This window comes from Alligator mississippiensis, chromosome 2 (genome assembly GCF_030867095.1).
Source record: "Alligator mississippiensis isolate rAllMis1 chromosome 2, rAllMis1, whole genome shotgun sequence".
Classification (NCBI taxonomy): domain Eukaryota; kingdom Metazoa; phylum Chordata; order Crocodylia; family Alligatoridae; genus Alligator; species Alligator mississippiensis.
Window position 1 is genome coordinate 159,672,600 of NC_081825.1, and position 15,360 is coordinate 159,687,959.

The 15,360-nt window shown below is 46.6% G+C and overlaps 1 protein-coding gene across 2 annotated transcripts in view; it reads right to left on the minus strand.

Annotated features, from left to right (window-relative positions):
• STPG2 (sperm tail PG-rich repeat containing 2) overlaps positions 1 to 15,360 on the minus strand; it is a 623,148-nt gene that overhangs the window by 134,537 nt on the left and 473,251 nt on the right. Inside the window, exon 13 of one of the 2 annotated variants that reach the window (XM_059722336.1) lies at positions 10,017 to 15,111. The exons of the other annotated variant lie outside the window; for it this stretch is intronic. Coding sequence (XP_059578319.1) covers positions 14,695 to 15,111 — 417 coding nt within the window. The 3' untranslated portion in view covers positions 10,017 to 14,694. Of the gene's footprint in view, positions 1 to 10,016; positions 15,112 to 15,360 lie in introns of those variants that run through there. 2 annotated transcript variants of the gene reach the window in all.

The following is a 15,360-nucleotide window of genomic DNA, read 5'->3' on the forward strand; positions in this document are numbered from 1 at the left end:
TAATCCACAGTTGCAGCCAGCAGTAAATTTGAGTGTGCGAAGATTGGGGCTACGTTGACTCTTTTTCAGTTCTCTGGTTCTTCTCCTGAGTGCCATGAGTTTCATAGATTTCATAGACATTCGGGCTGGAAGGGACCCTGAAGGATCATCGAGTCCAGCTCCCTGCCTCAGGGGCAGGAAGTCAGCAGGGATCATAGGATCTCAACAAGATAAATATCCAAATGTGTCTTGAAGGTGTTCAAAGTGGGTGCTTGAACCACCTCCGGGAGCAGTCTATTCTAAACCTTGGGGGCTCTGACAGTAAAGAAGTTCTTCCTTATGTCCAGCCTGAATCGGTCGCGGCGGAGTTTGTGACCATTCGTCATCCCTTAGGGTGCTCTGGTGAACAGACGTTCCCCCAGATCCTGGCGAACACCCCTGATAAACTTAGAGGTGGCCATCAGATCACCCCTGAGCCTGCACTTTTCCAGGCTGAGGAGTCCCATGGCTCTCAGTCTCTCATCATAAGGTCTGTTTTCCTGACCTCTGATCATGTGTGTGACTCTCCTCTGCACTCTCTCAAGCTGCTCCACATCCTTTTTGAATTGTAGAGCCCAAAACTGGACACAGTACTCCAGCTGCAGCCTCACCAAGGCTGAGTACAGGGGGAGAATGACATTCCAGGATTTGCTTGAGAAGCATCTATGGGTGCAAGCCAGTGTTTTGCTCACTTTACTAGCTCACATTGAAGGCTCATGTTCATCTTGTGGTCAATCATGACCCTCAAGTCCCTTTCATCTGTAGTGCTAATCAGCGTAGCACTGCTGAGCCTATAAGCATGCACAGGTTTTTCTTCCCAAGGTGGAGAACCTTGCATTTTTTGGTGTTAAACACCATCAGGTTCTCATCTGCCCAATTCATGAGCCTGTCAAGATCTGGCTGGATCACCCTTCCTGTCCTCGGGTGTGGATGCTTTACCCCAGAGCTTGCGGTTGTCAGCGAACTTGGCCAGCCTGCTTCTGACACTAATGTCTACATCATTGATGAAGATGTTAAAAAGTATAGGCCCTAGGACAGAGCCTTGAGGGACCCCACTGGTCACAGCACACTGCAACAATTGACTTCCATCAACCACCACCCTCTGGGTCCTACTGCGGAGCCAATTCCCCAGCCAGCAGATCGTGGTGTGGTCGAGGCCACCATTGGCCAGTTTTGCCAAGAGGTGATCATGGGATGCCAGATTGCAGGTTTTTTTAAAGTCAAGATATATGATATCAATCTATTCCCCTTGTCCACGTGATAGGTCACCTGGTCATTCTCAAATATCTTTGCCATAGAGCATGCTACGATGTCAGCGAGCTCCTTCAGGATTCTCAGGTGCATTCCATCTCGGCCTGCGGACCTGTGAATGTTGAGCGTCTTGAGGTGTTCTATTCGATCTATGTCGGGGTATCACTACCAGTATCACTACCCTGGGGTATCACTATCACTAGTGATAGTCGGGGTATCACTATCACTACCCCGACATAGATCGAACAGAACACTATCTTGAGGTGTTCTGTTCGATCTTTGTTGGGGTAGGCAACGTTTTTTGGCTGAAGTGCCGAAAAACACCACAATGCCTACCTCAGAAGGTGCTGGAGTGCCAGCATAGCAAAAAAACAAAATGAGGACAAGGGGTACATGGCAGGATGCCCTGCTTGTGCCCCCTGCCCCCCAGACCTACTGCCCCTTGCCCCCCACCCAAAGCCCCTGCCCCACAGTCTGGGCTCTGTGGCTGCCAGCAGCTACCCTGGATCTGGGTAGCTGCTGGAGCCCAGGCTGCTCCCAGCAGGGCTTGTAGTGTCCCAGCTGCCTGCTGGGAGCAACTCGGGATCCCGGCTGACAGCAGCTCCCCAGAGCTGAGGCCACTGCAGCCAGGAGGCTCCAAACAGCTGCACTGGGCTCCAGCATCAGCTCCACACCGGTGTGTGCAGGCATGCCTCGGAGTGTGCGGTGGGGGAGGGGACTAAGACAGCACAGCCCTGGACTCTCCCCTGCTCCCGGCACGGAGGTGATGAGCCTGGCACAGCTGTTTGTAGCCAGCCCAGGCTCTGGGCAGCTGCAGTAAGCAGTAAGCAGGCTGCAAACAGCTGCGCCAGGCTTCATAGCTCCGGCACCAGCTCCATGCTGGCAGCGACTGCACGGGCACCTCAGGGCAGGTTGCACTGCCCCGCTGTCTGCCCCGAGGAGTACACGCAGTCGCCGCCAGCACGGAGCTGATGCCAGAGCTATGAAGCCTGGTGAAGCTGTTTGCAGCCTGCCTGCTGCTTGCTGCAGCTGCCCAGAGCCCCGGCTGGCTAAAAACAACTGCACCAGGCTCATCACCTCCATGCCAGGAGTGGAGGAGAGACCGGGGCTGCACTGCCTCAGGCCCCTCCCCCACTGCCTACTCCAAGGTGCACCTGCATGCGCTGGTGCGGAGCTGATGCCGGAGCCCGGCACAGCTGTTTGGAGCATCCCAGCTAAAGTCAGCCCCAGCTTTGGGGAGCTGCTGCCAACTGGGATCCCAGGCTGCTTCCAGCTGGCAGCTGGGATGCTGCAAGCCCTGCTGGGAGCAGCCTGGGCTCCATCACTGACAGCTGCTATCCGGAGCTGGGGCCAGCCATGGCGTGCCAAGCAAAATGGCCTCACGTGCCACATTTGGCACGCATGCCAGGGGTTGCTGACCCCTAATCTATGTCAATTGTGGGCCCATCTCCCGCCTCCTGGATGCTTTGCATCCTATCTGACACGGTGACCCCTTTGGATGGGTGGAAAACCAACACAAAGTAATCGTTTAGGAGATTGGCCTTTTCCTGAGCGTCAGACATCAGCTGCCACATTTGACTTACGGGGTCCAATGTTGCCTTTGTTTTTCTTCTCACTTCCCACATTTTTTTAAATTTAAATTCCAAAAGGAAGGAAGACCCAGGGAATCAGAGACAAATCAGTCTGACATCCATCCCTGGAAAGATCCTGGAGAAAATTATCAAGGGTTCCATCAGCAGCAGGCTAATGGAAGGCAACTTCCTGAGTGCCAGCCAACATGGCTTTGTTGCTGGAAGGTCCTGCCTGACCAACCTTGTCTCCTTTTATGACCAGGTGACACATTGCCTGGACAAGGGAGACAAGGTTGACGTCATATATGGATTTAAAGGCAGCCTTTGACTTTGTATCCCATGATGTCCTTATGGCTAAGCTGGAGAACTGTGGCCTTGACCATCTCATGGTCCGATGGCTGGGGAACTGTCTACGGGGTCAAACCCAAAGAGTATTAGTTGATGGAAGCAAATCAAATTGGTGCAAGGTGATCAGTGGTGTCCCTCAGGCCTCAGTACTTGGCCCAGTACTCTTCAACATCTACTTAAATGATCTGGATTCGGGGATCAGATACAGACTGGCAAAGTTCATGGATGACAGTAAACTATGGGGAAAGGTGATCATACTGGAGTATAGGCTGGGGACACAGGCTGACCTGGACAGGCTTGCAAGGTGCACAGACCAAAACCTGATGGCATTTAACGTAGAGAAGTCCACGGTGCTCCACCTTCAGAGGAAAAACCAGCATTATACTTATAGGCTCAGCAGTGTTGCCCTTGCTAGCACCATGACCGAAAGAGACTTGGGGGTCTTGATTGATCACAAGATGAACATGAGCCACCAATGCGATTCCATAGCTGGCAAAGCAAACCAAACTCTGGCATGCATCCGCCAATGCATCTCAAGCAAAACCAGGGACAGCATCCTCCCACTCTACTCGGCCTTAGTGAGGCCGCAGCTGAAGTACTGCATCTAGTTTTGGGCCTCCCACTTCAGGAGGGACGTGAATAAGCTTGAGAGAGTCCAAAGGAGAGCCACCCGCATGATGAAAGGCCAAGAAAGCAAGCCTTATGAGGAGAGGCTGAGGGACATTGGATTCTTCAGCCTGGAGAAGAGAAGGTTCAAGAAGGACTTGGTTGCAGCCTGTAAGTATATAAGGGGGGTGCACCAGAATTTGGGAGAACAGTTGTTCACCAGGGCTCCCCAAGGGATAACAAGGTCTATTGACCACAAACTTCTGGAAGGCCGATTTAGACTGGACATGAGGAAAAACTTCTTTATAGTCTAAGTGTCCACGGTCTGGAACAGACTCCCCCCCAGAGGAGGTGCAAGTACCTACTCATTCAGATGCTTATCTTGCTGGGATGCTTATCTTGACCACTATGGCATGGGCACTGGACTCGATCTTGCGAGGTCCCTTCCAGCCCCTAGTATCTATGAAATCTATGAAAATTTTAAATATTGTGGCACATCATCACATATAAACAATGCATGCTTTTCTCCAGTTAAAGAGAAACTAGAAGCTTTACTAATATGGAAGCACCGTATTATTCAGTTTAAGATCAAAGCAAAAACAAAATAACTATTGAAATGTGAATTAATATGCTAGAGTATATAGGTTATAAAAACACAACCAACTAGACAAAAATAGTCAAAGGATATTGTATCATTAGTCCTGTAGTTATTATAGTTAAATGTACATCTCTTATTTATAAAACAAAATCTAGTCTTCTTGGGCATCTTGACAGTGCCTCCAACATTTCATTGTCAGTCATTCCTATACCTGAGTTAATATTTTAGCATGAGTTAGAAATAATCTGCAGGGATGTAAAATAAAAGAAACATCACCAGGAATGGTTAGCAAACAGCAAAACTGTGAAAGAAAGGAGAGTTTGAATAATGAAACATCAGGACTTTTAAGAAGTATAGAGGGTCATTAACCCCTACAGAGTGGAGAGAGATTAACAGGAATCGGAGAGAAAATAATGAGTCATGAAGTCAACTGACTCTCTCAGCACTGCCTGAATAAAAATGCTACTGCCCCTCTCAGGCAGTTGGCTGTAAGGTTTGGATAAAGCAGGAATCAAAGGAGAGGTGCAAGTACACCAGTGTTCTACCTCACTCTACAGATCTGCCCCTGGGAATAGGCTAAATTTAAGATACTTTCTTAAGGAATTCATCTCTTCCTATTTCTCTCTTAAATAAAACTGAATACGCCTTAGTCAGACATGACAATTGATTACTGTGGAAATTATTATATTATAAACTCAAGGTTATTTCAGATAGGAAAGAGCAGCTGAAGCAACAATTGAATTGTGTGTTTGTGTGTGTGTGTGCGTGTGTGTGCGCGTGCGTGCGTGCGTGCATGCGTGCGTACATACATGCACATCATCTTAAGAACTGCCAACTCTCTTGGAATGCTTTGAAAAGTCTTCTATGTGATACATACCTGAATTATTTCTAAATAGAATACTTTTGAAAATATCTCATACAATGGAACTGCCATCTAATTTAAGCACAAACTTACACAGACTCCCAAGTTCTAACTCACACATGCTGTTTCATATATAGGCATCTATGCATGCCTACACACAATATATGTGGGACCCATACCATCTAAGCTGCATAATTTGTACTGTATCCATCCTCATGATTATACATCTTCCACAACACTTTGTATACAGCTCTTTATTGAAGGGAGAGATTAAGGCATTCTTGTAATTTTCCACTTCATTATTCCTTTGACTACTTGACCTTTTATATTTTTGGATGCAACTGAACAAGGAAAAAGTCAGGTGAATAATATTACAAATAGATTAAAGTCAGGTTTCCAAAAAGATCACACATCCTTCAGAAAGACACCCAAAAATGAAACACCAAAGCAAAAGATATTTTCTTGAACGCTTCACACACATGATGCAGTGTTGTGTCAAAGAGGTAAATTTCTGTGAAGCTTTTCAATCTACCAACCAATAGCCTTTTCTCTTCTATTTTTAATAGAAAAAAAGACTTTGCCAAGGAACAAGCCATGCATACTGAATACATCTTCCCTTTATCCCTTTATTTCATGCTTCACTTTCAACAGTATGTGGGAGCTGTTACAGTGCAGAGAAGTTACAAGCTCATCATCTTAAAAGAAATGATTATGTTCACCAGATGATACACCCCTCCTTCCCTCATTGATTTTTTTTTTTTTTTTGCTAGCTTGGCTAAGGTCTAACCACTGAACCATATGCACTTATTTATATCCTCATACATTCAAAATGATACATACAGACTTAGCTAGTTCCAGTCTACCATAATGTCACACAAACCTATACCAAATGAACTGATTAAATGAACTGGTTATATCTCAGATATGCTTTTGTAAAGATATCCAAAGACATAATGGGCATGTCTACACATGGAATTAGTGTACATGAATAAACTCCAGAGCTTATTGCTCAGGCGTTTATTGCTCCCCGGCACACCATTTGAAAGTGCACCCGGAAGCAGTTTATTCAGGTGCAGCACATGGAGCCCAGTTGGAGCAGCCCCGGCTGGCAGGGGTCCTGGGGGTCAGCTTGTCAGCCCAGGGTTGCTCTGACTAGGCTCAATGTTCTGTGAAGGGGGCTGGCTGGGGCGCAAGGGTGCTTCAGTGTGGGGCTAGCCAACAGGCAGCCCCCACGCTGAAGCAACCTCATGCCCCAGCCAACCAGTCAGCATCTGCATGTGTACTGCTGCATACAAAAAACTCTGCAGCAGGGTAGTACTTGTATTTACAAGTACTACCCTGCTGCAGAGTGTATTAGTTCCCTGCACCCCAACAGGGGTGCACTGTAGACACTGAGACATTTACTGCAGAGCTAATTAGTCAACTCCACAGTAAAAGTCTCATGTAGGTGCACCCAATAAAGGGTAAGTGACATGATCTCAAATATGCCTAAAAGAAAAAAAGTAACTTCGTATTGTTCGTTTTTCAAATTGAAATTTTAACTGTCTTAATTGTAATCAGTGGGCTAAACCAATATGTTCCCTCTGTACTCTCTTTTTGGACAAATGAATACTAATTATTTTTTCTGCATCATGGCACAGCTCCAACAGGAGAAGTGAAGAATAGCCTGCACAAAGCAGTTAATCTGGTTGTTGTAACCCACTACCTACAACTAGTTGTTTGATGTTTGAATCTCTATAGGCTAAGAAAGAAATTAAAGCCAGGTCTCCTTCTTGAGTGCTTAAATAATTTTATTATATACAAGGGGGGCAGCAGCTTCACCTTTCACCTCCTTCCCTGGACAGCCTAGATCCCAACAGTGTTAGGAATCCCTAAGCACCTCAGAGGACTTGTCTAGTTTCTGAATTCCAGTTTTGCTTAGGCACTAAGATGTTCAGGCTGAGACAGTTTTAGCCATGCAAAGAGGTACAACTCAGTGTAGGTATCGCAGATGACCCCCAGCTGGGGGACTGCTCAAAGCCACCATAGACTTGTCTGGTCTCTGAGAGTACCCTATGAAGTCAGCCAAGACATGACTTCTGGAGTAGGGAGGGAGCCCTGCAACCATCCAAACCTATGGATCCTGCCCTTTGGTCCCTCACCTTCCCTGGTACTCCATGGCCCTGTCTCAAGGAGTCACCTGTTCCTGTATAATGGGCTGTGTATGATAATTGTAATGTACTGTAATGTAGATGTGCAGCAGCAGACGGAGCAGCCCTGCTAAATGAATGTGAACTGCCAAACTGTGCTAACAGCATGTAATGGCAACTCTAAGAGACCCTGGGCACTGTGAGGCAAAAGACAGAGGAACAGAAAGCAGGAGCAGAACATGGGAACCAGCAGTGGAGCACAGATACAACAGTAGAGGAGAAACATGTGCCCAGAGACACTGGAGGAGTAGTGGAGCTAGGATTATTGGACTGCAGCAGCAGGACATGGATGTGCAGACAGCAACTGAGCATTCTCAGGATTAAAAGATGGCTTGGGACACTTCTGGTCGTGTGCGAGGGGACAAGGTTCTTTGAGTGTCTGTACCTTGGTACCAGTGCATAATATTAGTTACCTGTTGTTGAGCGAATATATCAGTGCTACAGCTTGTTATCTGTTATTCAGCTTCTAAGCCTATGTACTTTAATGTCAATGTTTATCTACTTGTATTTGTTTATTTCTTTCTAGCCTGTTGACTTATGACCCTAATCCTCAGCCTTTTGTGTATAAAACAAGGAATGTCCCTCTTGGCTTCCTGTGCCAGTTCCTGGGGTTGCAGAGTTTATTACATCTGCTTTGATTCCTCCTGCTTACCACAGCCTCTTCACGCTGTCTTCTGATCTTGCATTATTTTCTTTCTATCAGTCCGGCTCCTGACTCCATGGCTTGATATCCTGACCCCAGACCTTAGGCACTTGACATTAGCTTGGCAACAAGATCTGCTTCTTCCTCCCATCCATGGATCTGACATCTCTAATTACTAACCTTTGGATTGTGACCTTTGCTTGGTTTTTGACCATGCACCCAGGCCCCCCCCAGGTCTAGTCACAAGGCTATCCTAGCCTTCCCTGACATAGAGACCATTACTTTCAAAAAGCAAAGTACCTATGAACTTTGGAAGCAGATGGGGAAGGATAGGGAAATGTTTGGACTTCAGTTTTGGACTTACAAGCCTAAATTTCATGTGGGTACCTATGCCCTTTATTGGTTGCTGCCCTTGGGCTAAGTGCAGACATTCAGGGAAGTTAGATCAGTTTCAAAATGGCCACCCAACCAGGTAAATCAGGATGAGAAGGCTAGCAGGGGGAGCAAACAGGATAGGAGGGGGGATTGGAAGTCTACAGGGGGCATGGGGGGCAGGCAGGGTCTACAGGAATAATCTGGGGGATGGGGGGGTAGGTGATCACATCTGCAGAAGTGATTGTTGGCATCAGGGATGCAGGCAGCATTATAAGGGAAGGGCAGAGCAGGCAGGATCTGCGGGAGGGATCAGGAGTGCAGGCTGAGGGTGTGGGAAGGATCAAGGGTGCGTCTGCAGGAGGGTTAGGGGCAGCAGGCAGCATCTGCAAGAGGGACTGTGGGGGAGTAGGCAGGGCAGCTTCCATGGTGCTATAGTCTGGGAGGGTCTGGTGGGAACAGGGGTACTCAGGAGTTCCTTGGAGGGGCTTGGGGGAGACCAAGAGCTATTTTTAGCCCCTGACCCCCCAGCAAACCTACATCCCCACCCTTCCCACCCTTCCCCCCAGCATTACTTACTTACTCGGCTCCCAGCAGCGGTGAATGCTGATAAAACTGGCAGCATGTGGAGTGGCTTGTGGGATGGGGGTTTGCTGGGTTGTGAAGGTGGCTGGCTGGTCCACAGTAGAGGCTGAAGGGCCTGGGGACTAAGAGAAGCCCAATGCCAGACAGTGGGGTACATGAAAAGCGCAGCCCTGGAGCTGGGACCAGTGACTGGGCTTTCCTAGCCCCCAGGCTGCACAGGTAACTGCACAGAAGTTCCATGCCCTGGTCTAACCTAAATTGAGTAAGTCTGATACTACACTGATCCAGGTCTATCTGCACTGGGTTGTGCAATTTTTAGACTGGTCTGTGTGTGCAGAGCAAGAAACTTTACATGGAGTGCTCGAGGCTGTCATTCTACCCACTGGATGATCCTTTCTCTCCAAGGATGGGAAGATCTTTGATAGTAAAAATACATACAGGCTGTGTCCAGGAGCATGCCTTTGCAGCGGCAAATTTGTGCTGCTACTTTTCATGGCAGTGCACACCTCTGCACATGAGCTTTGTAAAGGGACAAGTTGTCTTGCTTTGGGCAAACTGCCTGTGCCCAGCTCCTCCTGGCTCTGGGTGTCCTGACAGAGCCAGGGCAAAACTAAAGGAGTGGAGATGCTCTGGTTGGGAACCAGAGCATCTCTCCAGAGGACTAAGCCTCTGTGTCTTTGGGTGCACACTCCTGTCATGTGCACCATGCTACATTTTTTCCCAGCACTTTTTCTTTTTTTGCTACTGGGATTTCCCAGTAGCAAATTTTAGGCCTGCACTACAAAATTAGCAACATGGGTCATGTTTGAAACAATTCCTATGTGTGGTTTGTGCTGCCACAGAGAGATTTGTGGCACCACAAACCACAGTCCCCTGCTTGTCTGGATGCAGCCACAGTGTAAGTGCTTTCTTGCACATGGATGTGGGAAGGGGTTCTGCAAACACTACTAAAAAGGCACAGCCTGAATCAAAAAACAATAACAACAGCTTTTGCTTTTATTTCCACATTTTGTATGTCTGGCTATACAATAAAAATGCTGTTTTAAATTATGTGGCTGAGAGGACATCATTCTGTCTTTGACAGATTTTAAGAGGAAGTTGTAATGGAAACACAACAGCAATATGTCACACTATTCTCACCTATAATACTACTCTTATTATAAAGATAGATTTACCATCAGAGCTCTGGGGTTTCTTTACAATGCCAACAATAGACATCATATTGAACACATTTGCATTCTGTTATGTAAATTAAAATCACAAATGTCAACTATAAGCCAATCTGCCTTGGCCCTTGCAGGAGTATATGTGGTTTGTGAAGATCAACCCCTTTCTTTTTACAGCCCAACAAGGAGCAGGAGCAATCCCTGCCCTGGGCTATGGGGAGTCCCACTTCCTTTGCATTAGTCTGCAAAATACACCAGCTGAATCAGAGCCCAGTCCCACTCAGAGCTCTTCTTAGGGTTACAGAGCTCTCCCTCACCCCCAGCGAAATGCTGCAACACAATGTCCCAATCCAGATCTTAGGCAGTGGTAATGAGAACAGCTGGAAAGGCAACAGGTTTGACTTCGGGCCTTGTTACATAGTAATTTTGGACAGCTTCTGGAGCTCTTAACCTTGGGATTCTCTGCACATTAACATCTGAATACGTTCTTAAGCACTTGTTATGCAGCTCAAAGTTACACCACTCCAAGGCAAGATTCTCTCTGATCCAGGCTACCCAGCTCCTGTTCCATTAAAGTGTGACCACTCCCCACAGATGTGTGACCCAAATTGAAGTTCTTCATTATCCTGGGATCTCTCACACCCCCACCCACAGAGCAGGGATAAAAGCCTGTCCTGGCTCACCAGCCCTCTACTAGCAACTGGCAGCTACGTCTCCTAGTCCTGCTCTTGCTCACCAGGTATCTAGTGGCAAGACATAGCTGTGCGGGGGTGGGCAGTCAGAGAATATTTCTAAATTAAGGATGTGACTGCTCCAAACTCAAGTTAGCACTAACAGCAATCAACATTTGTGCAGCTCACAGTGTAAAGTGTAATAGTGACTTTAGTGTAAACATCTCCCACCTGCCCCCGCCTTCCTGGCTGGTCCAGATAAAACCAACTGTCTCCCCTGCATCCCAGATCCCTGATCACTGCCCCCCACCTCATTCTCTCCCCCACTTACTTGTAGCTGTACACACTGTCTGTCCCAGGGGACCAGGCAGGGAAGGATTAACCTGCCTGCCTGGCCACCACTGCTCCTGCTCTCTGGGCCAGAATAGCAGCAACCCAGCAGTAAGGCAGGTGGGCAGACAAGTTAACCCTACCCTGCCTGCTCCCCTGGGACACTCAATGCAGGCAGCCACTAGTAATGTGTTGGGGGCAGGGAGAGAGAGGGGGGCAATCCCAATGGGCAGTGGGGGAGCCCCAGGAGCCCCTAGGGGTAGGGGAGAAGCCCAAAATGGGAGTGGGGTGAGAATCTTACCTTTCAGTCCTCCAAGGCCCTGCTGGCCTAAAGTGTGACTACTCCAAGCTCAAGACAGCACAAACACATATCAACATGTGCATGGCTTACTGTGTAAGGTGTAATAAGGCCCTTCTGCACTGGAAAGCATACCTCATTGACTCAACAATGATTTATGTCGATTTAAAGTTTTCTCCTCTTTGACATCAGCCTCTTAGCCAACACAACTCCTCTGAAAGCCACACCCTGACTACCAGCAGTTCTCTCTAGGGCAGGCTGTTTTTACTAAAACCATTTAACACAATGGCAGGCATTAAGCAAGTACTTTTTTACAGTCTCCCAGGTGGCTTTTACCACGATTTATTTTAGTTCCTAGCAACTCTACACTAGACACTCCCAAAGGCAATGGAAGTGACAGCTCTACTCACTGCCTATAAATGGCAGGGGTTGACAAATAGATTATAATCTCCAGCAAAACAACTATCAACAAAAAATGTGCCTCCTAACTGGGAAAATGTATACACCTCTTGGTCCACAACTTAAAATGCTTGTTAAATTATTGTCCTAATAAATACAAGACTCCAAGTCAAAAGCAGCTCCTGGGTGCTCAGAATTTTTAAAAATAAGGCCACCTGTTTAGATGTCTAAATACTGATATAAAAGACTAATTTCAGGTTTCTTAGCCATGGTCTTTTAGTTTTGCTATGTACCAGGACAGTCTGTATCAGGGTCTACAGCCCAAGCCCAGAAAAAGCCACATTTGGAGAATGGTTAGTCAGTTAAGAAAACTGTTCTTCAGTCACACCAGTGTGTGTGATTTTTCTACCAAAGAGACTGCATTGCCACAGCTTCAAACTAGTCACATTTTGTCTATTGGAAGTAGCCATTGTCTAAATATGACATATCAGCAGAAAGCTAAGGCTGGTCATGGATCAGGTTCACCAGGTATCTCAGGGTATTGTTACACATTAACTTTCAAATGTGTCGTGGAAACACACACAGAGTACTTTTGGGTCAGGTCAGCAGAAGCTTTTATTTAAAAGAAACTATAGCTGTAGGGGGAGTTCCAAAGTGACATGGATTTTTCAAGCACTTGGAAGGGGTCCCCCCCCAAGAGCAAAATCAGGAGGCTTATATACTTTTTAACAGTCGCTTATAACTCACGTGATCATATAGTGAAATTAGCATGAAAAGTGGCTATAATATTTTTTTTTTTTTTTTTGCTGTTATCAGGATGGGAATTATGGGGGAGATAGGGTTAGTTCACAAACCTCCTTTTTGCACCTGGAAATCTACTTTGTACATACTTTTTTTTTTTTTTTTTATCTTCAAGGCCGCGGTGAGCGAAGCATTTGCAGAAGAGTTACAAAGAACAAACACTTGCCCTTATCTGTTCTACTGTACCGAGCCAGCAATTTTATACAAAGCGGTTATGTCATCTTATAACTAAAATAATCAAAGTTTAAGGCATATATTTTTTCTGATTCCACAGCCCCCCCCTTTGAGACTATTTAGTCTCACTTTAGCCTTAAATTTTTATTCTCATGAGCCCCTCTATTTCATCATGTAGCCTTTCATGTTTTCTTTTAATCTGCTCACACTTTTGTAACACCATTATTCTAGACTCTGCTGTGGGTTTTCTTGCCTTGCTAAAGCTTTTCCTGCTGGCTTTCACGCAGCAGAGGATCAGTTGTATTAAGACATAGAACATTATCAGAACTATCAAGACAAACAATATTTTATACAGGATTTTTTTGTCAAGGGCCCCGAAATCTGGGAGCCAGGAGGTTAGCCAAGACCACATTTTTTTTAGACCCCAGTCAGTATTTTCTGAGGCCACTTGATGTAGGACCCTTAACTGATTTCGGATTTTGCGAATGTCAGTTTTGATTCGCATGTCCTGATTGACATAGACACAACAGGTGGAGTTTATTAAGGCACATACTCCTCCCTGGGATACCAATAGGTAATCTAGGGCTATGCGGTGTTGTATAGTTACTTGTGAGATCTGGGAGATCTCTTTTTGCAGAGCCTGAATTGCATCCGCAGTGGCATTTTCCATAGCTTCCATTGTGGCTGAAATGTTAATTATGGCTAGTTCCAATTCTCTTACTCCAAGCCACGGTATGAAGGTTCTCACAAATCGATGGAACCCTGTGTTTCTGGTAGCTAAGGGGTTAACCGCCCTTTTCATGTGATGGTTGAAATTTTTTATTTGTTTCAGATATATTGCACTATGCATTTCGAAACCAGGGATAACACGTCCAAGAGTGCATGCCCCCACCCAATTCCAGGGCAAGATTTTATGAGCCCTGTTTCCGCAGAGCCAGTAAAGGCCTGGGGCAGAAAGGGTACTTAAATCTCGGCAGTTGTTGTGCCCTATCCGGCACTTTCGATTGATATGCATCGTATAGGACGGTCCACGTTCAGCTGTTATTCTGCTGGATCGAGATATATTATAAGAAGTAAAATTGGAGTGAATGTAAAATTCTGATCTGTTTGTAATGAGAGCAACATGAGGTTCCTTAGAAAAGTTGTAGACCATGAATCCTGTATAATTGAGAGAGGGTACGTTATCCAACAGGATTCCACTGGTGCTACTAGGGCTATAATCTAGAGTAGTTAGGCAATGAGGGTAGTGTCCTACAGGTGTGGCTTTATTATAAGCTCCGGTGTTGTTGGATCTGTAACAGAAAGGCGCCTCTACTCTTGGGGAGATTATCCAGTTAGCAGGGGCGGCCCTCCATTCTTTAGGAGCGGACCGATGGGCAGCTAACGAGTAGTGTCTAACGAAGCCGCCGTTTATTGTTCCCCATTGCTGGAGGGATATTGGTACTCCGATCATTGGGATTCCTTGGTGTAGGTGTGCTGGGCTGTGAGAGCATATCCAGCAGTCACTTTTATTTCCAGCTTGAGCCACCGCATGGGAGATCTGCAAATACAAATTTTTCTCCCACCCCCCTTGGGTGATACTGAGATACCCAAGTGTGATATATAAGGATTTCAGTGCCATTTTTAGATACAGGAGGGACAAAGAATCTTAACAACAAACATAACCAGCACCAGTAAGAAAAAGAACGCTACCAGCCAAACCCAGGATGGCAGCCAAAGTCTTTCTTCGTCCTCTGGGCTCAAGTTACCTAAAGGACTGATAATGTCGGCTCTTGGTCTTGATCGCGGTGGTGATCTTCCGAATGGGAGCATTCACTTTCTTCGAGGCCGAAGATGATATCTTCGTTCTTCAACTGATGAATCCGGCTGGGCTGAGGTGTTGGGTGCAGGGGAGAGGTTACTAGCACTTGCACCCTGATGCTCCTCACTTGCCTGAGTGAGGTCCTGAGGGTCTTTGTCCTTGGCCTCAGGGAAAGATCCCAACCTTGGTTGGAATACAGCTGCTTCGGGGTCCAATGGAGGTGATACCTTCTTGCAGTGCGAGGCGTGAGTCCACGTTTGGTGACCTTGGCAACGAACAGCAGAATTAGTGGTTAGAAGTACCTGGAAAGGTCCTTTCCATCTGGGTTGAAGTGTGTTTTTTCGTTGATAGACCTTTACGTAGATCCAATCCCCTGGTTCGAGGTTGTGACAGGGAACATCCGGTGGTTGAGGTAAGGCTTCTTGGACCTGTGAATGAACAGACCTGGCATACTTCATTAATGCCTTGCAATAATTTAGTATAGTTTCATCAGTTAATTGTAGGTCTGTTTGGTGAGGGGCAACAGGTGGTGTAGCTGGCATCCTCATGGGTCGTGCCATGAGTATTTCATAAGGGGTTAGGCCATGTTTTCTGTTAACAGTGTTTCTAATGTGCATAAGAGCAATGGGCAGTGCATCAGGCCATTTGAGGCCTGTTTTAGCACAAATCTTCGAAAT